The sequence below is a fragment of the Yarrowia lipolytica genome, chromosome 1F (assembly GCF_001761485.1).
Source record: "Yarrowia lipolytica chromosome 1F, complete sequence".
Lineage (NCBI taxonomy): Eukaryota > Fungi > Ascomycota > Dipodascomycetes > Dipodascales > Yarrowia > Yarrowia lipolytica.
The window spans coordinates 2800679-2820260 of NC_090775.1; the positions used below are offsets into that span (position 1 = coordinate 2800679).

The 19582-nt window shown below is 49.5% G+C and overlaps 12 protein-coding genes across 12 annotated transcripts; 6 read left to right on the top strand and 6 right to left on the bottom strand.

The window, feature by feature from the left end:
• Positions 1–15: 15 nt before the first annotated feature.
• YALI1_F28015g (uncharacterized protein) lies at positions 16–882 on the bottom strand (the record flags this gene model as incomplete). The annotated part of the gene is made up of 1 exon (XM_068283453.1): positions 16–882. The coding sequence occupies one exon, from the start codon at positions 880–882 to the stop codon at positions 16–18; it is 867 nt and encodes a 288-aa protein (XP_068139554.1).
• A 608-nt stretch (positions 883–1490) lies between these two features.
• On the bottom strand, positions 1491–2048 carry YALI1_F28025g (uncharacterized protein; the record flags this gene model as incomplete). Its single annotated transcript, XM_505696.4, has 2 exons — positions 1491–1919; positions 2028–2048. 2 exons carry the CDS (start codon positions 2046–2048, stop codon positions 1491–1493), a joined length of 450 nt encoding a protein of 149 aa, XP_505696.2.
• Positions 2049–2450: 402 nt separating this feature from the next.
• On the top strand, positions 2451–3275 carry YALI1_F28031g (uncharacterized protein; the record flags this gene model as incomplete). The annotated part of the gene is made up of 1 exon (XM_505697.3): positions 2451–3275. One exon carries the CDS (start codon positions 2451–2453, stop codon positions 3273–3275), a length of 825 nt encoding a protein of 274 aa, XP_505697.1.
• A 269-nt stretch (positions 3276–3544) lies between these two features.
• Positions 3545–5788, bottom strand: YALI1_F28064g (uncharacterized protein; the record flags this gene model as incomplete). The annotated part of the gene is made up of 1 exon (XM_505698.3): positions 3545–5788. The coding sequence occupies one exon, from the start codon at positions 5786–5788 to the stop codon at positions 3545–3547; it is 2244 nt and encodes a 747-aa protein (XP_505698.1).
• Positions 5789–8553: 2765 nt separating this feature from the next.
• On the top strand, positions 8554–9009 carry YALI1_F28092g (uncharacterized protein; the record flags this gene model as incomplete). The annotated part of the gene is made up of 1 exon (XM_505699.3): positions 8554–9009. The coding sequence occupies one exon, from the start codon at positions 8554–8556 to the stop codon at positions 9007–9009; it is 456 nt and encodes a 151-aa protein (XP_505699.1).
• Positions 9010–9775: 766 nt separating this feature from the next.
• YALI1_F28107g (uncharacterized protein) lies at positions 9776–10099 on the bottom strand (the record flags this gene model as incomplete). Its single annotated transcript, XM_505700.3, has 1 exon — positions 9776–10099. The coding sequence occupies one exon, from the start codon at positions 10097–10099 to the stop codon at positions 9776–9778; it is 324 nt and encodes a 107-aa protein (XP_505700.2).
• A 450-nt stretch (positions 10100–10549) lies between these two features.
• On the top strand, positions 10550–11572 carry YALI1_F28112g (uncharacterized protein; the record flags this gene model as incomplete). Its single annotated transcript, XM_505701.2, has 1 exon — positions 10550–11572. The coding sequence occupies one exon, from the start codon at positions 10550–10552 to the stop codon at positions 11570–11572; it is 1023 nt and encodes a 340-aa protein (XP_505701.1).
• A 53-nt stretch (positions 11573–11625) lies between these two features.
• Positions 11626–11947, top strand: YALI1_F28123g (uncharacterized protein; the record flags this gene model as incomplete). The annotated part of the gene is made up of 2 exons (XM_068283454.1): positions 11626–11772; positions 11852–11947. The coding sequence occupies 2 exons, from the start codon at positions 11626–11628 to the stop codon at positions 11945–11947; spliced, it is 243 nt and encodes an 80-aa protein (XP_068139555.1).
• A 623-nt stretch (positions 11948–12570) lies between these two features.
• On the top strand, positions 12571–12897 carry YALI1_F28132g (uncharacterized protein; the record flags this gene model as incomplete). Its single annotated transcript, XM_505702.3, has 1 exon — positions 12571–12897. The coding sequence occupies one exon, from the start codon at positions 12571–12573 to the stop codon at positions 12895–12897; it is 327 nt and encodes a 108-aa protein (XP_505702.1).
• A 231-nt stretch (positions 12898–13128) lies between these two features.
• On the bottom strand, positions 13129–13764 carry YALI1_F28144g (uncharacterized protein; the record flags this gene model as incomplete). The annotated part of the gene is made up of 1 exon (XM_505703.3): positions 13129–13764. The coding sequence occupies one exon, from the start codon at positions 13762–13764 to the stop codon at positions 13129–13131; it is 636 nt and encodes a 211-aa protein (XP_505703.1).
• Positions 13765–13946: 182 nt separating this feature from the next.
• YALI1_F28146g (uncharacterized protein) lies at positions 13947–16539 on the top strand (the record flags this gene model as incomplete). The annotated part of the gene is made up of 2 exons (XM_505704.3): positions 13947–14535; positions 14591–16539. The coding sequence occupies 2 exons, from the start codon at positions 13947–13949 to the stop codon at positions 16537–16539; spliced, it is 2538 nt and encodes an 845-aa protein (XP_505704.3).
• Positions 16540–16707: 168 nt separating this feature from the next.
• YALI1_F28202g (uncharacterized protein) lies at positions 16708–19566 on the bottom strand (the record flags this gene model as incomplete). The annotated part of the gene is made up of 1 exon (XM_505706.2): positions 16708–19566. The coding sequence occupies one exon, from the start codon at positions 19564–19566 to the stop codon at positions 16708–16710; it is 2859 nt and encodes a 952-aa protein (XP_505706.1).
• Positions 19567–19582: the final 16 nt, after the last annotated feature.

Sequence of the window (19582 nt, forward strand, 5' to 3'; positions counted from 1 at the left end):
CTACTTGTAGTAACATCACTCCTTATTGTCCTCTAGTACGGGTCTCATAGCTAAGACCCCTTTTATCACGTTAGACCATTCCATCCGTGCCAAACACGAGGGACAATCGCCACCAATCGGGATGATGTGTCGGGAAGGTGTGGTGAAGGGCAATTCTTCAGGTATCTCCTCATTCAGAAAGCGCTCGGCTAATTCTGCCACGTCAAAGGCCCCATCACAGTTGTGACAGAGAGCAACATTGCCTTCTGAGATGTTCAGTGTCTTCTCCGATAAATAGCAAGTGAGTTGTTTGTCATTTGAAACAGCATCTCTGCACTTTTGTAGATATTCTTCTATGCTTCTATTGTTGATGTCGAGTTCCCCGCTTCCCACTGTCGATGGTGGGGCTTCGGCTTCGTCCGAGGGGTAGTCTGTCTCGACCTGAAACTGAGGTGGCAGACTGCCAACATCGTAATCGTTCTTTTCCCACGCTTCATGCGCATGTGAGCGGAAGAATGTGATTCTCAAATGCATTCTGCGAAAGTAGGAGCATCTCACTAGCAGACGGATGAAGGCTAGATGCGTTCCCAAAGCTCTGGCTTTCTGAGGCACTTTTCGCTTGATGTCTTTAGTGGTAATGAGACGAGTCATGTTAGGATGTTGCAGGGCATGCTCGAATTTGAGAGCAGAAATCTTGGAAGGGAATCCGTTGACAATCAGCACCATACTCCAAGGTCTTAAGTGTGCTCTTTTGGTTCGCCATGCTCCTCCGGCCTTAAGGTCTCCGTTGTGCTGCCGAATACGTCGGAACGGATTCGGAGTAGAGCCCACGTAGCAGGAGAGAGGTTTCTTTGTAGACTGCAGCAAATACACTCCGTAGAATGGAGGGTATTGGTGCGTCATGGTATCTTGTTTTTATGGTGTGGCTATTAAGCTCACCACTTTGAGAGATGTTTGTTGTGTGCAGTGTGCAGTCGGTTAATATTGAAGGTTCCATGCAGCACCTGAGAGTGACACGCACATGGTACATACAGTACAGTACATCCGATGTTGGACAATATTTGGAGGTGGGTTACAGTAGCTTATATAATGTGTCATACTTGTACATCATTACATGTCGAATCTCACCCTTTGATATCAAGGTAGAGTGACATTATCGAGTGAACTGCTATATCTCGTTGTCCATAACATCAAATTTGGGTGGCGTTTAGTTACGACTCACGTGACGATATCACTTGTTCTCACGCGACTACCCACCAACAGTTGACGGTTATTCGCAAGATGGCTTCATTTTGTTGACAGATATACATCACTTGTAAGAGTAAAAGCGGTGTACCTAATATAGCCTGCCGTACTTTTACGCGCCTCAGTAGGCTACCTTCCCACTCATATTCACAATAAAATGATCTGTTAATCTATACCTCGCCTAAACGACAAAACAACATGTACTAGTGTACAGCCACCTGTCGTGGGCAGTTTCTTTTGGACTTTTGGACGGTCTTCTAGGTAGCTTAGATATCATCGATATCAAGCTCATCCTCCTCATCATCATCATCATCGTCGTTGTCGAACTCGAAGTTGCACTCGTCGTCCTCTCCACCCTGGTCAGCATCGTTGATCTTGGCAGACTCAGGAAGCTCACCCTGAGCCTTGAGAGCTCGAGCCTCATCGGGGTGGTACTTCATGATGACATCAGCCTTGTCGTCCTCGAAGTCTCGCAGAGAAAGCAGAATGATATCGGCCTGGTTGATCCACACCTTCTTTCGGAGCTTTCCTCGAATGTGAGCCAATCGCTTGACACCGTCGAAGCACTGGGCCTCAAGACGACCGTTTCCGAGCATCTTGACAACCTGGGCGTACTCCTGGCCTTCCTCCTTGTAGACAAGCTCTCGCTTGCTACCCTCAGACTCGTTCTTTCCTCTTCGTCGGTTCTTTCCGCCCTAGAGTTAGTAAGGTGGGCATTTCAGATTATTCCGTTGGCATTTCCACATGTGCAAAATACCGCCTAGCCTCGATTCTCGTGCCGCAAACCACCGTCAGCTACTCACCTTTCCCTTGTTCTTAGGCATTTTGTAGTATACTATCTAGGAACAAATTTTGATAGGGTTGAAAAACTAAGGGAGAGGCATGTCCCAATCGGGAAGTCATGTGAGTTACCCGGCCGGCAGAGAAGAGCACCGAAGATACGACTTTGGAAGCAGCTATGTGTGAACTCTGTATTAAAAAAATGGAAATTGTTTTTATGGAGGTCCCCGTGTTGCTTCCAAATTAATACCATGTCAACAAGACAAGCCCCACTAAGCTGCTGTTTTGGTTTGATGTTCAGATGTCACACGAGATGGAGCATCCAAGGCACACAGTTGGGAGTTTAGGCTTTCACACCCAGCATTAGTTGATGCAAGTCAACTACAGTAAATTACATAAATTATATTGTGTGCCAACATCATTAATCATCACCCCCACACAGCACTATGGATCCTTTTGAAGCTCGAATGACGATGGTGGAGCTCGTGGGACGGCTCAACGCCTCACATTCGTCCGAATCTACCCTCGCTAGTTTCATGATGAAACACGACGACCTCAAGGAAGACCTCTACGCCTGTATCATGGAGATTCTCGAGAGCACAGCCAAAGACAACGTCAACATGCGTAACAACATCATGTGGGCGCTGGGCTTTTTGTGTATGAAGATTGAAGAGTACGAGAGTAAACGGAAACGCAAGATTGCTGAAGGCACGCCAGTCGGAGACTCCAAGGACATGACGTTCTACAACGCCAGTCTGGTCAATGATCTGGTCAAGATCACCACAGAGCTCGTGTGCTCAGACGACGAGATTGGCCGAATCAACAAGCAGAGCGCGTTGCTGTTTCTCAACAAGATGAAGAAACGCAAACTGGGAACCGCAGCTGGTAAGGGTCCTCAGGGCTTGGAGCAGATCGACCGAGCTATTGACATTCTACAAAAGCGACAACCACCAGTACAGGATGAAACCGACCTCAAACTGCCCATGACAAATGCGCAGAAACTCAAGCGAATGGAGGAGGACCGGGAACGTTCAAAAATGGAACGAGAGAATGCATGGGTGATTGGACGGAACGAAGACGAGTTTGAATTACAATGGGATGCCCTGGATGGCGGTTTCACGGCTCTGGACAAGTACGAAACCCAGGAGGAAAACGAAATGTGCCAGCTGGCGAAATTTGGACTGGACTTGTCTGCTGCTGTGAGATATTTGGCTCAGGGAAAGCGAAGACGGCTAGAAGAGCCAACGCCCGGGCGGGAAACTATGGCATAGTATGTACACTATACAGTAATTATTTATTTGCATCAGCTACACACCCAGTAGTGAGCTGTAACCAATCACCATGAAGCATATTTTTTCTTTGTATTGTACATTAGGAGCTGTAGTACAAGGACAGTATGGACAATTCCTTGTGCTGTTCTATTGTGTACTTCTGCAACCCAACAAATATACAAGTAGCCCTGCTGTGTACAGTTCGATTATTACTCAAGCCAAAATTTTAACCTATAAATGCAAAATGTCCTACAAATAGAGAGAGCCCCTTAATACTCAGCCAGTCTGAGCTTTCTACCAATCTCCTTGCGTCCCAGCCGCTCGGTATCAGCCGCGTTCTCAAAGTCCGCCATGTCAAAGTATCCGTAACCTCCAAGAAGATAAGACATCTCCTCGTCGTAGATCTCTGTCTCGGAGGGCTTCCTGGACCGGGGAAGAGTTCGGCCAAAGTGAACTTGCTTGGTGGTATGTACCTGAGGAACTCGTTCACAAGACCGAGCTCGAGAAGCACCAGCAGGTCGCTGGGCCTTGGCCTTGGCGACCTCTCGAAACAGGAGACGGATCTCCATCATGACAGTGGACAGAGTCTCGAGGAAACGAGCAGTCTGTCGATGCTTAGAAGATGCACAGATGGTGATAGAGTCATCCTTGATGATGTAACCAAGACCGTATCCATCGGGAGAAGTGGGACCGAATCCGAACAGCTTGAGAGCAGGGTTACCACAGTTGGAAGTCGACAGAATGGTGTTGTTCAGCTTGTCCCATCCGGGATCAGAGAAGATGCTGGGAATGGATCCACCAGCCTTGGGAAGATGCACGTCTCCTAGACCAGTGATGGGAGTCATCTCGTCTCCAATATCAACTGCAGTCTGAGAACCAATGGAGGTCTGAGAGGTGGTTGAGTCGTTGTCATCAGACTCCTCAAGATATCGTCTCCAGATGCATAGAAGAGCGTAAAGATGACGATCCTGTCCAAGACCTTGAGAGGACTTCTTAGTATTCTTGGTGTGCTGCTGGCAAGCCTTTCGTAGGTACTCCAGCTTGGTTTCAGCAGGAAGGTCCTCGCAGAACTTTCGGCAGAACTCAGACGACTCCTTTGTTACTGACCGAATGGACTCGGTTCGGCCATGCAAAAAGGTTTTGGTCATAGCGGGCTCGTAAGTGCATTCCACACGTCCGTAAAGAACGTAGTAGGCAGCCTGGAAGACCATCTGAACAAAGGCGTCAGGAGAACAGCCCATCTCACAGATGGCTTTCTTTCCGTAGTGGTTGAAAGAAAGACACTCAAACTCGTTCTGGTGGATGAGATCGGAGTTCCGGGTCTCGGCAAAACGTAGAGCAGTTTGGAGCTCGGGACCAATGGACCACTCGAGCTTTCGAGGAGTGGTAGACACGTTACCGAACGAAGCTGGATCTCGCTTCGCTGGGTCAGGAGAAACTGTCTTCCAAAGAGAAGGAGCAGCTCCAGAAATGGTGTTAGCAAACCGCAGAATGGAGTCGGTGTAAATGTCGGACACAAATCGCAGCACGGTGTGACCATCGACACCAGTATGCTCGAAAGTCACCCCGGCCTTTGCATTCTGAGTGACGATAATTTGCAGCTTATCGTACCATCTGTTCGTGCATGTTCCGACCTGGACACCCTTCTGGAGCTCTGAAAGACCACAAAGGGCGTTTCGGGTGAGATCTGAAAGAGACTCGGGGGCTGCGTGATCCAAACAGACGACAAACAGAGCAGAGTCAATGAGTTTGAGACACTCGTAGTTGGAAGAGTCGGTGGCACGGTTCATCTGGTCTCTGATAGAAGCCCAGACACGTCGGTTTTCTGTGGTGAGCACTCCGACGGCTCCCTTTGCAATCTCAGTGATAGGAGTACCCTCTGCGTCCTGGATGATAGTCTCAAAGTTGAGCGCGATATCCTTTTCCACCATGATGAGGTCGTTGTTGTCGTCCAACACGTCAAACCAGTAGAACTGCGATCGGCAGAGCACAACAATATGCTTGGAGGTGGAGTCAGACTGCATGACACAGCCATTTGCAGAGGGGATTCGGGCACTGGCAAACAGTCGCGAGTACTGGTACATGCAGAGCTTTGTGCCTCGGACGTTATCTGGGGGCAGCTCCTCTCGTCTGAGGGCTCGGATGAACCGCAGAGAAGATGTGGTTAATGTAGCTGCTCGATCGACCTGGCTCTGTTGAACCGGGGTGGGGTCATCTTCAATGAGGAAGAAGGGGTTGAGGTTGAGAACGAGGGGGGAGTCATAGTTGAGATACGAATCGTACCAAAACTGCTCAATGTATGACGATCGGGGCTTTCCGTACTGCTTGAGCTCCTCCTGGAGAATGGGTCCGCTGGTGTTGAGAAACTCGTGGACAGCTCTTTCTGTTCGTTCATGCTCGTGGGCCGTTTGCAGCGGTCGCAGTGCCTCCAGATAATTGTCACATGTGTCTTTGAGGTCGGGAATGGGCAGCTTGGGCAGCGACTCCTGGTGAGCAAAGGTGCTGTCGCTCATGGTGGATGTGTAATAAGCGATTGTGTAGTTACGGGTAGTGTGGGCGTGAGGTTAGTGTGCGAGTGGCAGTTTTCTGTGCGCTGGTACCGCTAGTGTTAGTTTGATAGACTGCTGGTGGGGTGTGTGTTTTGACGACGGACTGGTGGACACTTATATCTCGCTCAGGTTGCAGTCATGATGATGCGACAGGGTTTGCAAACCAACTTTTGCAAACAAAGTCAAAGGTTCAGAAGTCCGGGGTGCATATGCTGGCCGAGCTAAAGTCGGATCACCGGAACGCTTTCTAGGGGAGCTGTAATAAGTGACAACAGATACAACCGGATGGAAACAAGTAAACAAGACTAGTGTGGTTGGAATCAAGTATACTGTGTCATGAAAATTGATTTTGAGCACCTCCACTGCAAGCAGTCACAGCCCATCCACCCACTCCTACACTCTCCAATTAGGTTGACTGCAATGGCTATCGCTATTTGGTCCTGTATTGTCCTACTTTGCCTTTTCCTTTGCCTTTCTCTTGGTCTCCGCTTGTCCGGGGTAACATTATTACAGCTGGTACAATATTCGGGTAAAAGCCACGACGTTAGGTTCGTAAAGTAGGTTCTTGAGGTTCCCATAGTCATATATTCCTGTGTAGGGCACGGGACCGGTGGGCTAGTATGTACTATAGTGTTGAACTGGACGGTACAACGGTGCCGAGGCAAAACATAGTTGAACAAGTAGTTCTATGAAACAACGGGTGCACAAGGGATTCAAATTGCGGCTGATGCACTTTGTGCTTGGTTTGTGCATGCCAGTATCATGACCTATCTTGTGAGACATATGACATAACGAGGAAGAAAAAGAGAGGTAAAAACTGACTTGCTTCTTGCGGGACAGTCTGGGGTAGCGGGGATCAGCAACCTTAGCAGTCTGGGGCACGATCAACGAACTATCGGGGTACAGTACTTACAGGTTCAGTGACAGAGCTCCTCATACCACTTTCACTTACGGAAATCGCGGCTTTTAGTCCGAGATCCCAGTCCCACTGGCTTTCAAGACTCATCCGAGCTGCATGCCACATCCGGTATTGCGGACCCCATGCAGGTGGCAGCGAAAAAGAAAAACAAGCACGCGTACTCGTAGCTAGGAGAAGAAAGGCAGATACGAGCAAGAGAATGAGTAAACAAGACGTCATACCGTTTGTTCGAGCTTGCTTGTTCCATGTCTATACTGTCTGTAGCCTGCCAATTTGTCTCTGCATGCCACATTCTATGCCGGATGTACTGATGATTTCTTCCGTCACTAGAGATTGTTCACTTGTAATTACCCATCCGCGGGCCAACTGCTAAATTACTGTATACCAGCTCAAAGCTTCACTAGTTGACCGTGTCTAAGGACTAATACCATACATACTGGCGACACCGGGCGCCTAATATTACCTATTTGACTTGCGCGCCAGTCCGATTCGGTCGAGATATGCCGCCTTCTCGCCCCATTCTCTGCCGCCTCATTATCTTTTTTCTCGTCGCCTAGATTGGCTACACCCGTTCTCTGCAGCGTCGGCAAACTTTACCCCGGAAAGCCGGCTTCCTACGATAAGACAGGTTATGCAGTAGACCCACTACAGTACAGCGATATCGGAGCTCGGCTTTTGCTCCGATACAAGTAATTGAAATGCATTCGGATGGTTGAGATTAAGAGCTTGCCTTTCCACTACTATTGAAGACAGTTGTGCTGAGTCTCATAATGTAAAGTGTAGATGCTAAATTGCGGTACCTCTACTGTAGCTATATTTCTCTGAGCTCAGTCTAGACCTCCATCATCTTTTCCTCGGACACAAGGACTGCCCCACCATTCCTTTCAGATGAAATTGTGGCGTTTTCAGATGCCGGACATACTTCCGTGAGTGGTTGAAATTGATTACAAGTGATTACAAGTGGATTCGAACGACACTCACCCCAGTATCGTACATTCACTCTATCAACCATACTCATCCGCCTCATCCACGGCTGAACTCAGATAGTAAACTCACCTTGGACCGACGGAGACTGGGATATAAATATAAAACATGCTGTAGCTTCCTCGCTGCTACGGGAATCGGAAGCTCGGAGGACCCGGCGCGCAATCAACGCATCCGAAATTCTTTTTATAAATTCCGGTACGACTATAGTGATTGGAGCAGCTTTTGGATATACACAAGGTAGGAGGTTTGGATCCACCCCTTTGATTAAACTACTTTTGAAAGACACACATGACTCCACTCATTTTTAGATCCACCCATAGCATGAGATGTTCTACAGGTGATCAGGATCCGAACATGGCCCCTGGCTGTGTACTGTAGTCAGTTATACGAGTAATCACCAAACAGATACTTGTGCTCGTACACCTCATTACCCCTTAGCTACTCGTAGTCTTCCATACTCTACTCTCCTCCGTAGGCCCAGCAGGTCACGTGCCTTGGTATGGCAAATGGCAAATAGGTAAATTCACGCTGTTTTAATTGCGACGTCGCAAATGAAGGGAATATATTTCCAAGTACTCCCTACAAGTAGTTGATAATGAACCATTGTCTCAATAAATAGTAACCCCTTTCTATTACTAATCACAGCTAGACCAATAGAACTCCGTACAATTGCAGAGTTTGGGATAACCCAGATACCGCATCGACGCACCTCAGGCCGGGTAAGCTCCGCATCTTCATTCTCCAGTGCAACTATCTAAAGCAAATCAAGACCAGATTATTGGAACATCTTAACCACTCACACAACACACACACACAATATACAATGGCCTTTATGCAGCGATCCATCTTTGCTCTCCGAGCCGCTACCCCCGCTATGCGGGCCCCCGCTTTCCGAATCGCCCCCTCCATGCGACGATTTATCTCCACCGAGACCAAGGATGCCATTGAGACCGCCATTGGCACTGCTCCCGTGGTTCTCTTCATGAAGGGCACACCCGAGTTCCCCCAATGCGGTTTCTCTCGAGCCACCATCCAGGTGCTTGGCCACCAGGGCGTCGACCCCCAGAAGTTTGCTGCCTTCAACGTTCTTGAGGACGAGGAGCTGCGTGAGGGCATCAAGGAGTTCTCCCAGTGGCCCACTATCCCCCAGCTGTACATCAACAAGGAGTTTATTGGCGGCTGTGACATTGTCATGTCTATGAGCCAGAGCGGCGAGCTCGCCGAGATGCTGCAGCAGCAGGATCTGCTTGCACCCGAGGAAGAGGAGCACATGGAGTAAGCGTGCGACTACTCTGACGTGGACGGTGACGACTGATTACAAGTCAGGAGGATATATATTTGCAATGTACATATTATAGAGTGTTGTTGTTGGTGATTGGATCGTAGTTTGTGCGTTAGTAAGAGTATGTATGTACACACATTCAAGGACAACATGTATCAGCCTCGAACATCTCAGGGCCGTGATTAGGATATGTATGTCGCTTCCGCCCGAGATAATGTGCATACTTACGGAATCAATTGCTCCACCTTGTAAAACGATCACTACATTTGGTCTCAGTAGAGCAATGAAAGCTTGTACATCACCCATTTGTTCGAGTACAATCCCAGTAACCGAACTACAGTATAGTTCACATATAGCTTTTACGTACTGCTGACCATTTGCCACTTTCAATGTTCATGTATTACCCTGCTTTTTTTGTTCATTCCCTTATCCCTAGATTAGTAAAGCCTTGGTGTCGCCTTCAACTCATAAGACCGCTCAGAAACCCTGCCCTCATCAGCTTGACACAGATAGTGAGAAGGGATGTCCACTCGTGCCTTTCAGCTGGACCCGATGGACCTTTGAGAACAGCTCCATTGAGAGTGGGAGCTTACGCTCTTGATTTGCTGTGTTGCAAGGGCACTAGTAGGGGTACAGATGTCATTTCAGTTCAAAGACCTACTCTTGTGCCATCTGCACGCCCTTGCAGCCTCGGACCTTTTACCAGATAGAAAACATCATAGAAACCACACCACACAAGTTACTCACCTGGCATGTAAAATGCTTAGAATCGCGGGGGTCGTCGTTCAAAGTAGCTGGAGGTGGACATGAAGGCCACGGAGGTGTCAAAAACCCACTCGCCGACATCGAGGTATCGCTCGATGTACGAACGAGTATCCTTGTTCTCAAAGTCGTTGGTCTTGATGGTGAGACCAGTAGATCGCTTGACACCGGCCAGAATGGTGGAGACCAGAACAAGGTCAAAGGAGAAGTGGAAGAGTCTACCGAGCTGAGTTAGCATGAGGAGGCGGGTGGTCGCACGTGCTGATAGAGGCACCAGCAGACATCCTAGAGAAGTATGAATTGCAGGAGGAAAGCGTGGTAGCATTTCAATCTCCCTAATCAGTTTTCGAGTTACTCACAGTGCCCATTATGCCTGGAAATAGTAGTAGGAAGAGAATTTTTGAAGTGGCGTAGAGTACGTGAAGTAAACATTTGGAACAATGGGGCAAATAAAGTTTATGACAATCAGTCAGAGCTGGCTATTTGGCCTGTCTGACCGTTTGACATGTTTCGCCACATGTTTGCTGTTATGCGTAATTAAAACATCCGTATGGTGACCGTGTGTGAATTATATACACTCTCTTCTCTAACCTCGCTACTGTACACTCTACTTGAGGCATCACAGACACCCCTTGAGGTGGGACAACCTAATTTTCTACTCACGTGACCTAATACATCGTCAACCTAAAAAATACACCAAACGAAACGCATAATAGATCGTCACATTACAAACTACGCATCTTACGGCAGAAGAGAAGCCAAGGAACGGGAAAAAATGGAATCGGTTCCGGCAAGTATCGAGACATACAAGACGCTTAAGCCGTCCAAAACGCTCCGGTACCACCATAACGACCCCATCACATCGCTCGATTTCGATGACACTGGAGCCTACGCCGTCACAGCTGGAACAGATGAATCCATTCAGCTGTATTCGGCTCACAAGGGCACTCACCAGCGATCCAGCTACTCGAAGAAGTATGGCGCGCATTTGGCCCGGTTCACACACAACAGCATGAGCATCGTCTACGCTTCCACCAAGGAAGATGACACAATTCGATATCTGTCGTTGCACGACAATTCGTACATCCGGTACTTTAGAGGCCACAAGGACAAGGTGCACGCGCTCAACGTGTCTCCTATCAGTGATGTGTTGCTTTCGGCATCAATGGATCACACTGTGCGGCTATGGGATCTCCGGTCGCCCCACTGTCAGGGAGTTTTGAACCTGGTGAGCCCGAATCTGATTGCATTTGATCCCCGAGGTCTGTGTTTTGGCGTGGCCAACACATCGGCCCAGGACCTGTCTTTGTACTCTGTTTCTGCATGGGGATCCGACCCCTTCGCCACGTTTGCTCTTCCTGCTCCCCCTGGAGACGGATGGGCCTCTGTAGAGTTCTCCAACGACGGAAAGTATATTCTCTTGGCGACTTACGGAGAGCAGCACCACGTCATTGATGCTTTCACGGGTAATCTTACGCACAAGCTCGTTGGCCACCACCCCTTAAGACGCGATCAGGACAACATGCGGGGCGGCTCCACTCACACTGCATTCTCTGTGGACGGCCGCACAGTGTTTGGCTGCTCGCGAGACGGCAAGATTATTGTCTGGGACTTGCAGGACCGAGTCGACGAGCGAGGACGACTGTACCCTTCCAAGGCTCTCAACTGCGCACCCAACGCAGCCTCCCCTCAGATTCTTGGTGTCAATCCAGCCTCCATGCAACTGGCCACAGCAGATAAAGAGCTTACTTTCTGGCTGCCGGAAAAAGACGTGGCCGAGCCTCCAAAGGAGGCATAGATGTGGTAAAACCTCCAGTCTGCCACAGCTGTGCACCTCGGTTATTATGAAACATGACTCTAGTGTGCTTGCGTACATATTTTCACGGGGGTGGACCGAAAAGGTTCTCACACGACAGTATGATTAGTGGTCTCGACGCACGCACCATGGGGGTATCCCAGGTTCCATGCACGTGGGGAAAGCCTGCGTCAGAGTATCCTGTGCTCTCACTGAACCAGTACCAGTATTGTACAATGACTTGACTTTACAACGCACGTTGTTGTGTTGCTGTTGCTCGAGTGTTCCTGGCAGCTTGAGCTTGCGGACCTGCAAATGATCAAATTATCGGACCATGATGAGATCCAACTTCCTGGCGCTTTCCCACATAATATCTAACTGAATAATATATAATGAAACACACAACTGTGGCTAATTTTTATCTCTGGCTGTGGTGGCGAACGAGTGGTACGAAAAGCACACCAGCATCGAAAAACGGCCCGCGTAAAACGTCCTATTTTGTACAGTGCAAGCTCCTTGTGTGGACGCCATACGGGAGGATAGAGTATCGTGTATACAGAACACGTCTCCTTCCACAGAATGTTTTGAATTGAAACCGGTCAGGGATTCCAGCAGTAGCTCGAGCCGGCTACGACGTCTTGGGGGGATTGTCGCCATACTCCCGTTTCCCGTGGTTTCAACTACGTACTCCACCGTTCACATTCGATAAATCAGAACCGTCTGATATCGAAGGTGCCAAATGCCGAACCGGATTTCTACTGCATTCTGGACTATGCCGACATGCATCCTCGGCCCCGACCACCACAGGTGAAGTCTAAGAAATTCGAAGTAAATAATATAAGTATCGCTATAAGTGCAAAAGAAAAAACGAAAAAGGGGACAACCAAACAGGTGCAGATTTCTATGTGTAGGAAAATACTATAGCATGTGCGATGCCAGATGCCGTATATAATCCAACCATGCCCTCGAGTCAGAGAACCAACAACACATAATTTCGAAACATGCCCAAGATTAAGAACGTGTCCAAGCTCAGCCCATACACTGTGATCCAGTGCGACGCATGCTTCACAAACATGTACTACAGAGACGTTTTGGAGCACTGTGTCGACGAGCATCAGGATTGGCTTCATCTCATGAAAATGGAAGACATTGTTAGCCGGTTCTTCTACCTGGTTCCTCTCAACCAGACTCTGGACCTGGACAACAACCCAGACTACGAACTTGGATCTGCGTATAGAGCAGCTACCACACAGAGATCTGCCCTTCCCCAAACGTCTTCTCGCGAGGATCTTCACAACTGGCCTCTAGAGAAGCCCCTGCTGTATTGACTTGACCAACCACTCACACACTTAACTCCGCATCCAAAAACACCACCTAACAGCAACACTCCAATACAAAGCATCATATACAGCTTCCGTACATTCATACCTGTAACAGTCTCTGCTCTGCAGTGGCTGGTCTAATTTATAACTTATTATTAAAATGAAATCATCAAAAGGGAATGCTGTAAGGGAACTTGGAGCACGTTGAGAGTCTGTTCAAAGTCTCCAAGTCTTCCTCTACGCCAATAAAGGCTCTTTCTTCTCGGGTTGCTTGTCTTCCGGAATGCCCTCGGGAACCTTGGGCAGGTCCATAGGCTCCTCGATCTTGTCCTTCGGGACCTCGGGGAATGTAGTCTGCTTCTGGGGCAACTTGGCTCGTTCCTGCTGTTCCAGAGCCTCCAACTCGGCCTGAACGTCCTCCTCGTCGGCGTTAGAAATGTTGGACATGAGCATGGCCGAAACCTCCTCCTGGTATGCAATACCCTCTTCTGTCTCATCTCGTAGTCGTTCAACCCGATCCAATGAAATCTCCTGATTAATCTCTTTGAGCACCTTGTTTCCTTGCTCAAGACCATAGACCACATCCTTCTGAACCAAAGCAAACTCTATGGACGATGTGAGATTCTCTAGAGTTTCCAGCTGTTCGTCTGTCTTGATTAACATACCTTCCTGGTACTTTTTCTTTCTCAAAGCCAGCAGAGCCCGCTTCTTGTCTCCCTTTTTGAGCGCATCCTTAGCCAGTTCCACCTCACTGTCGAGAACAACTTGGATCTTCTTCTTGTATTGCTTAAGCTTGTCACGTTGCAGCTTGAGATCCAAAATTGCCTTGTCCTGGCTGGTCACCTTGATGCCCTTGGACGACTGGTTGCCCATGTTGCGTGTTTAGACGTTTTGTTATATCGTCATGGAGCTATCACAAGTATAGAGTTGATATCATGCATGTCACGTGACACCGTCAGTGAAAACTTAGACACAGGTAAAGTTCATGCACCTGAAATTATTTTGATAGCGATCTGTCTACGCTATTTAGAAGACAACTTGCAAAAAACGACAAAATGGCAGGCAAAAAACCAGGCAAAGGCAGATTGCAGAAACAGCAAGAAGCAAAGGTCTATGAGCTCACCGTGGATCTCATGGAGGAGAAATGCCAGGCTGACGACTCTTTTTGCGCCAAGAACCTGACCAACCTCGAGGTGTTTCGTTATGTGCAGGCACGAGGAGGTCCTACTGGGCGTCTAGGAAAGCAGGAGCTGGGCCGGCATGTTGACGCAGCCATCACTTTGTTGCGACAAGAAGAGGAGAGTGGCATGTTTGGTGGAAACCCCGAAAACGGTCTGAATGGAGACGCGATGGATGTTGAGGAAGATATTGATATCGCTGAGCCTGCCAGTGGGCCTATTTTTGGAGCTCCTGCCCCCGAGAAGAAGGAAGACACTTCTACAGCATCCACTCCGGCTGTCTCCACCCCTATCCTGGACTCCAACAGCATGAACAAGAGCGTGGTGGGTCTGTGGAACACCACGCCTGCTGGAGGTGCTACTCCTACAGCTATCTCGGGAGCTGCTACTCCTGTCGAAGGCGGAGACAACGAAAAGAAGAGAAAGCGAGAAAAAACTAAAGAGCGAGCCGCAAAGAAACAGAAGGGTATGTATGAAAGAAGGAGGATCACTCAGAGTTACGGAACATTGGCTAACACAAGTAGAACACAAATCAGAGCTTTCCATCAGCTTAGAAGATCTGGGAGGTATCGAGAAGGTTATTGAGCAGATCACCAAGTCTGTTCTGGTTCCTCTGACGCATCCCGAGGTCTACAAGACTACGGGTCTCACTATGCCTCGGGGTGTGCTTCTGCACGGTCCCCCTGGATGTGGTAAGACCGTTCTGGCCAATGCCATTGCTAACAAGGCTCAGGTTCCGTTCATGTCCATTTCCGCGCCCAGTGTGGTGTCCGGTATGTCTGGAGAGAGTGAAAAGAAAATCCGAGAGATATTCGAGGAGGCTCGGGCCATTGCTCCCTGTCTTTTGTTTATTGACGAGATTGATGCTGTCACTCCTAAGCGAGAAGGAGGAGGACGAGGCATGGAGACCCGAATTGTCGCCCAGCTGCTCACATGTATCGATGACCTGAACCCGGAAAAGAATGATTTCCGACCCGTGATTGTTCTTGGAGCTACTAATCGACCTGATGCAATCGACCCTGCTCTGCGACGACCCGGTCGATTCGACGAGGAGATCGCCATGGCTGTTCCAGACCGAAAGTCCCGAGAACTCATTCTCAAAGCCATCACACGGCCTCTTAAGCTCAATGACGACATTGACTTCGAGCTGCTGGCCATGCGAACTCCCGGTTATGTGGCTGCTGATCTCAAGGCTCTAGTTACTGCTGCAGGCTCTATGGCTCTGGAACGAGCCTTCAAGCAGCTCGTGGAGAATAAGGAGGCTGGTCAGGAAACAAGCGACAAGATTGAGGAGATCAAGGATACAGATTCTATGGATGTGGAGGGTGCCCCCCAAGATGGGCAGCCCACTGAAGCTGTCAAGACTGAAACAGACAGCATAAGTGCCGGTGATGTGAAGGAAGAGCCCGTTGAAACGCCTGTTGAGACCCCCAAGCCCACTACTGTTATCACTCTCCCCAACCCCCCTCATACTTCTGTTTGGGTTGATTTCCTGCGAATGTTCCCCAACCCCCTGACTGCTTCTCAACTTCAGAACATGGTCATTGCCCTCAATGATTTCCTGATGGCTATTCCTCTAATCCAGCCCTCTTCCAAGCGAGAAGGATTCGCAACTGTTCCCGATGTCTCCTGGGAGGACGTTGGTGCTCTGGCTCAGGTTAGACAGGAGCTTCACATGGCCATTGTCCAACCCATTCGACAACCGGATCTGTTCAAGATGGTTGGTGTTGATGCTCCTGGAGGAGTGCTTTTGTGGGGACCCCCTGGTTGTGGTAAGACCCTGCTTGCTAAGGCTGTGGCTTCCGAAACTGCCGCCAACTTCATCTCTGTACGAGGACCCGAGCTTCTCAACAAGTACGTGGGTGAAAGTGAACGTGCTATCCGACAGGTGTTTGAGCGAGCTGCTCTATCGTCACCCTGCATTATCTTCTTTGATGAGTTTGACTCTCTGGCTCCTCGACGAGACGACGGCGGATCCGAGCATTCTTCCAGACTTGTCAACACTCTTCTTACCGAGCTTAACGGTCTCACTGAGCGAAGAGGTGTGTACGTTATCGCTGCCACTAACAGACCAGATATTATTGATCCCGCCATGGTTCGACCCGGTCGTCTGGACAAGACTCTGTTTGTGGGCTTGCCCGACGAGAATGAACGGTTTGAAATTCTGTCGAAGGTGTGTCGAAAGCGACCCCTGGCTGCTGATGTCAACTTGCGGAACATCGTTGCGGACTCTCGATGTGGAAACTACTCCGGTGCCGATCTCACCCAGCTGGCCAACGAGGCTGGTCTCATGGCTCTCAGACAGCAAGTGTTCACCCATGGAGCTGAAATAATTCACGATCACAAGGCAGCTCCTCCAAGCAGCATTGAGATTACTAACCACCATTTTGAGGAAGCCTTCAACAAGATCCGACCTTCAGTCACTGACGCAGATCGGCTCAAGTACGACGCTCTCAAGCTCACTTGGTAAGGGGATGACAAAAAAAAAACTATAGATACATGATGCAATGACAGTAATAAAATATACCAATGTAATGCGATGATATTTTTTTTTCAGTACGATTTTCTACTAGTAGTATAAGGATATGAGAAGAACTACGTCGACGGATGTGATATGGAATACCAATAAGTTAGCTATTTATACACTGAGCTCGCTCTTTCTGCTTCGCATGGATCGAATTCCAGGAGTCTCGTTGCGGCGTTCTCCAGATTCCTCTCCGTACATGTTCATGAACTCGGCACCAGAGGACACTGCCACAGATTGTGTCAGAGCCAAGATACGCATGTTCTTGTCGTTGGTGACAAGCAGAGCTCGAACAACGCCCCCACGACTGCCCTTTTGCAACTTGCAAACGGTTCGAGTGATGAGCTCATCCATGGTAGGCTGGCCACGTTTGGGCAGCCCCCCGTAGTCGTTGGTAAAGCGAACAACACCTTCGGCACAAGCTTGCTCGTTGAGAGCAGCTCCATCGAGACCAACAATGGTTAGACTCGATCCTTGGCCCTTGGACTTGATATAGGCCAGAGCCTGTTGCGCTAGGGTGCTCGTTCGGACGTCACGGTTAAATGTCTGCAGTTTCTGCAACTCGTGCATGACCATAACAGGCACTTTGATGCGCAGCCAACCGCTCTCAACCACAGTGACGATGAACTCCAGTTCGTTCAGCCATAGATTGGTATCGAAAATAATGGCCGGCTTTCGTTCACCTGCCAGAGGCGAAGTGGTCAGTTCCAGGTTTTCAATCTTGGACTGAACGCCACACTCCTGGCGCACCATGTCTCGTTTTTTGCACAATGATTGAATGTCATCAGAAGTCACTGACGAGCTCTCTCCACCAATATCGGGCAGAAACTCATGGTATGCTTCGTACTCGGAGATGTAGTCAGGAGCTTCTGTTTTGGATGCCAGACAAGAAGTCAGCTCGGGATCCTGTTCAAGACCGGAATCACCCAGTTTTAACAGTCGAGTATCACATAGCTGTCTGATGAGATCCTGAGCACGCTCGAGCCTAGTACATTCTCCAAGAGTGTAGTCCAGTTGGCCACCCAGAGACATGGTGTTGACAATGTCTTGAGTATCACTGTCAAAAGGACAAGACAAGACCTCTTTGGCCCATGAGAAGCCTCGTAGAAGCAGCTCTTCGGGGAGTTTGGAAACATAGCCCTTGGGAGCTGGGGGGAGTTCGCGAGGGGGAGGGGCCTTTTTGAAATTAAAATTGGACCCAGTTGTGTCGTTGTTGTCAACAGGAACTCGGGCAGTTTTACGCTGGATCTCGTTGAGATACCACAGCATATCCTTCCAAGGGAACCTATGGTCGAGCACCTCGAGGAACACTTTGGGGTGTTTGGTTAGAGCCAACATGAACAGCAGCCAGGGAATAATGTGAGGAAGAGCCTTATCCGATGTGAGAGCTAGATGGGCACGAAGAATGTGAAATGCAACATATTTGTTCGGACTGGGAACAACAACGTTTTCTTCGTCCACACTGTTTCTCCACACTCCAGCTAGAGCTCCCCGACCATACTCATGCAAGCCAGCAATGTTTATGGCAGCGAACATGGCAGATCGAGATGCCAAGAAGGGGCTTGGAGTTCGAGCAATGACAGCGCCCAAGGAAATGAGCTTCTGACGGATGTTGGGAAAGCGACCCTTGGTGACTCCTTCATGAACGGAGACGAAGGAGTCCACGACCACCTCGAGGGGTTCGCGTTCGCCCTGTCGCTGCATCTTGGCTGCCCCAGCGTTGAACAGGGCATCCATTGTATTAGAAGCGGGTGCAAACGGAACCATACAAAGTGTGGCACGACAGAGAGACAATAATGACTCCAGACGGCATGCAAGTACTAGAGCAAAGTGGTGGTGAGGCCGCCCATTGTCGTTGTATGTGAGAAGAGTTCGGCTGTACCACCAATGGGCTACTCCACGCCAGTAAACGGCATCATCTGTTCGAACAGACATGCCAATACGAGCGAGATCCCCAACAGCTTCGGTCCAAGAGGGAAGATTTTTGCCGTCAGCTTCACGGTCAAAGTAGGGCTCTGCTAACAAGAGGAGTGTCTGGGCACAGTGTCTCAGGTGGTCATTCAGGTAACGGGCCGCGTAAGGCTGCAGGTTCCGGGCAATGTGCACAAAGGCATACACTCCTCGGGACCACAGTCTGCTAGGGATGTCGTACTTGTTGACCAGTCCACGAAGTGACGTAGAGTCGTTGTAGTGAGCTGCTCGAAGGAAATCGTAGTGGGCGTCCAGTAGAGCAGCATGCCGCTTAGTGGCATCTGCCAGTAGACGGTTGAGACGCTCTTGACGAATGTCAGTATGCTGTGTGATGCATGGTTCGTCCTTCTGAGGAATCTCCTGTGCGAGTTTCTGCATAAGTCGTCCACACTGATCTTCCAGCTGGCACACTCGGTGGTAGATGTTTTGAAGTTCCTGGTGGACAGCCGACCTGGCAGGAGATGCAGGTGTGGGAGTTGGAGTACTCATCATAGAGGCAGTGGATGTGGTACTTGCGGTCGGGGAGGACATGGTGGCATCATTGTCTTGCTCTTCCCGCATGTCTTCACTTCGTTTGTTGGGTTGGTTGGAGGCTGTATCTCTCGACCGGCGTTTCTTGGGTGTCGGTTTTCGATCTTCTGTCAGCGCAGAAGGCACGGTCAGATGCGACGAATGGATGGCCGGGGTGACCTGGCAGGGCTGCAGAGGCACGCTGCTAGGCTCAGGAGTCATAGTCATAGTCGCAGCTGCTGAGCCTCGTGACACCACAGATGGTGAGGGCTTACGTTCCCGATCTCCGCGTCTGCCATTGGCGGTGTTGGGTCGATTTGCGGGTTTCGAAACGGAACCTTCGGTGACGGGTTTCTTGTTGCGAGACGCCGGCGTGGAGGGCTTGGGCGACTTCTTTCTGGCGGGACGTTTGGCGGTTTCAGACTGTGCGGAAGACACGGATTGATTCGGCGTTTTCTTGTGGCTTCGTTTTCGCTCTTTATTGTTGGCCATTATATGCGTTCATTCG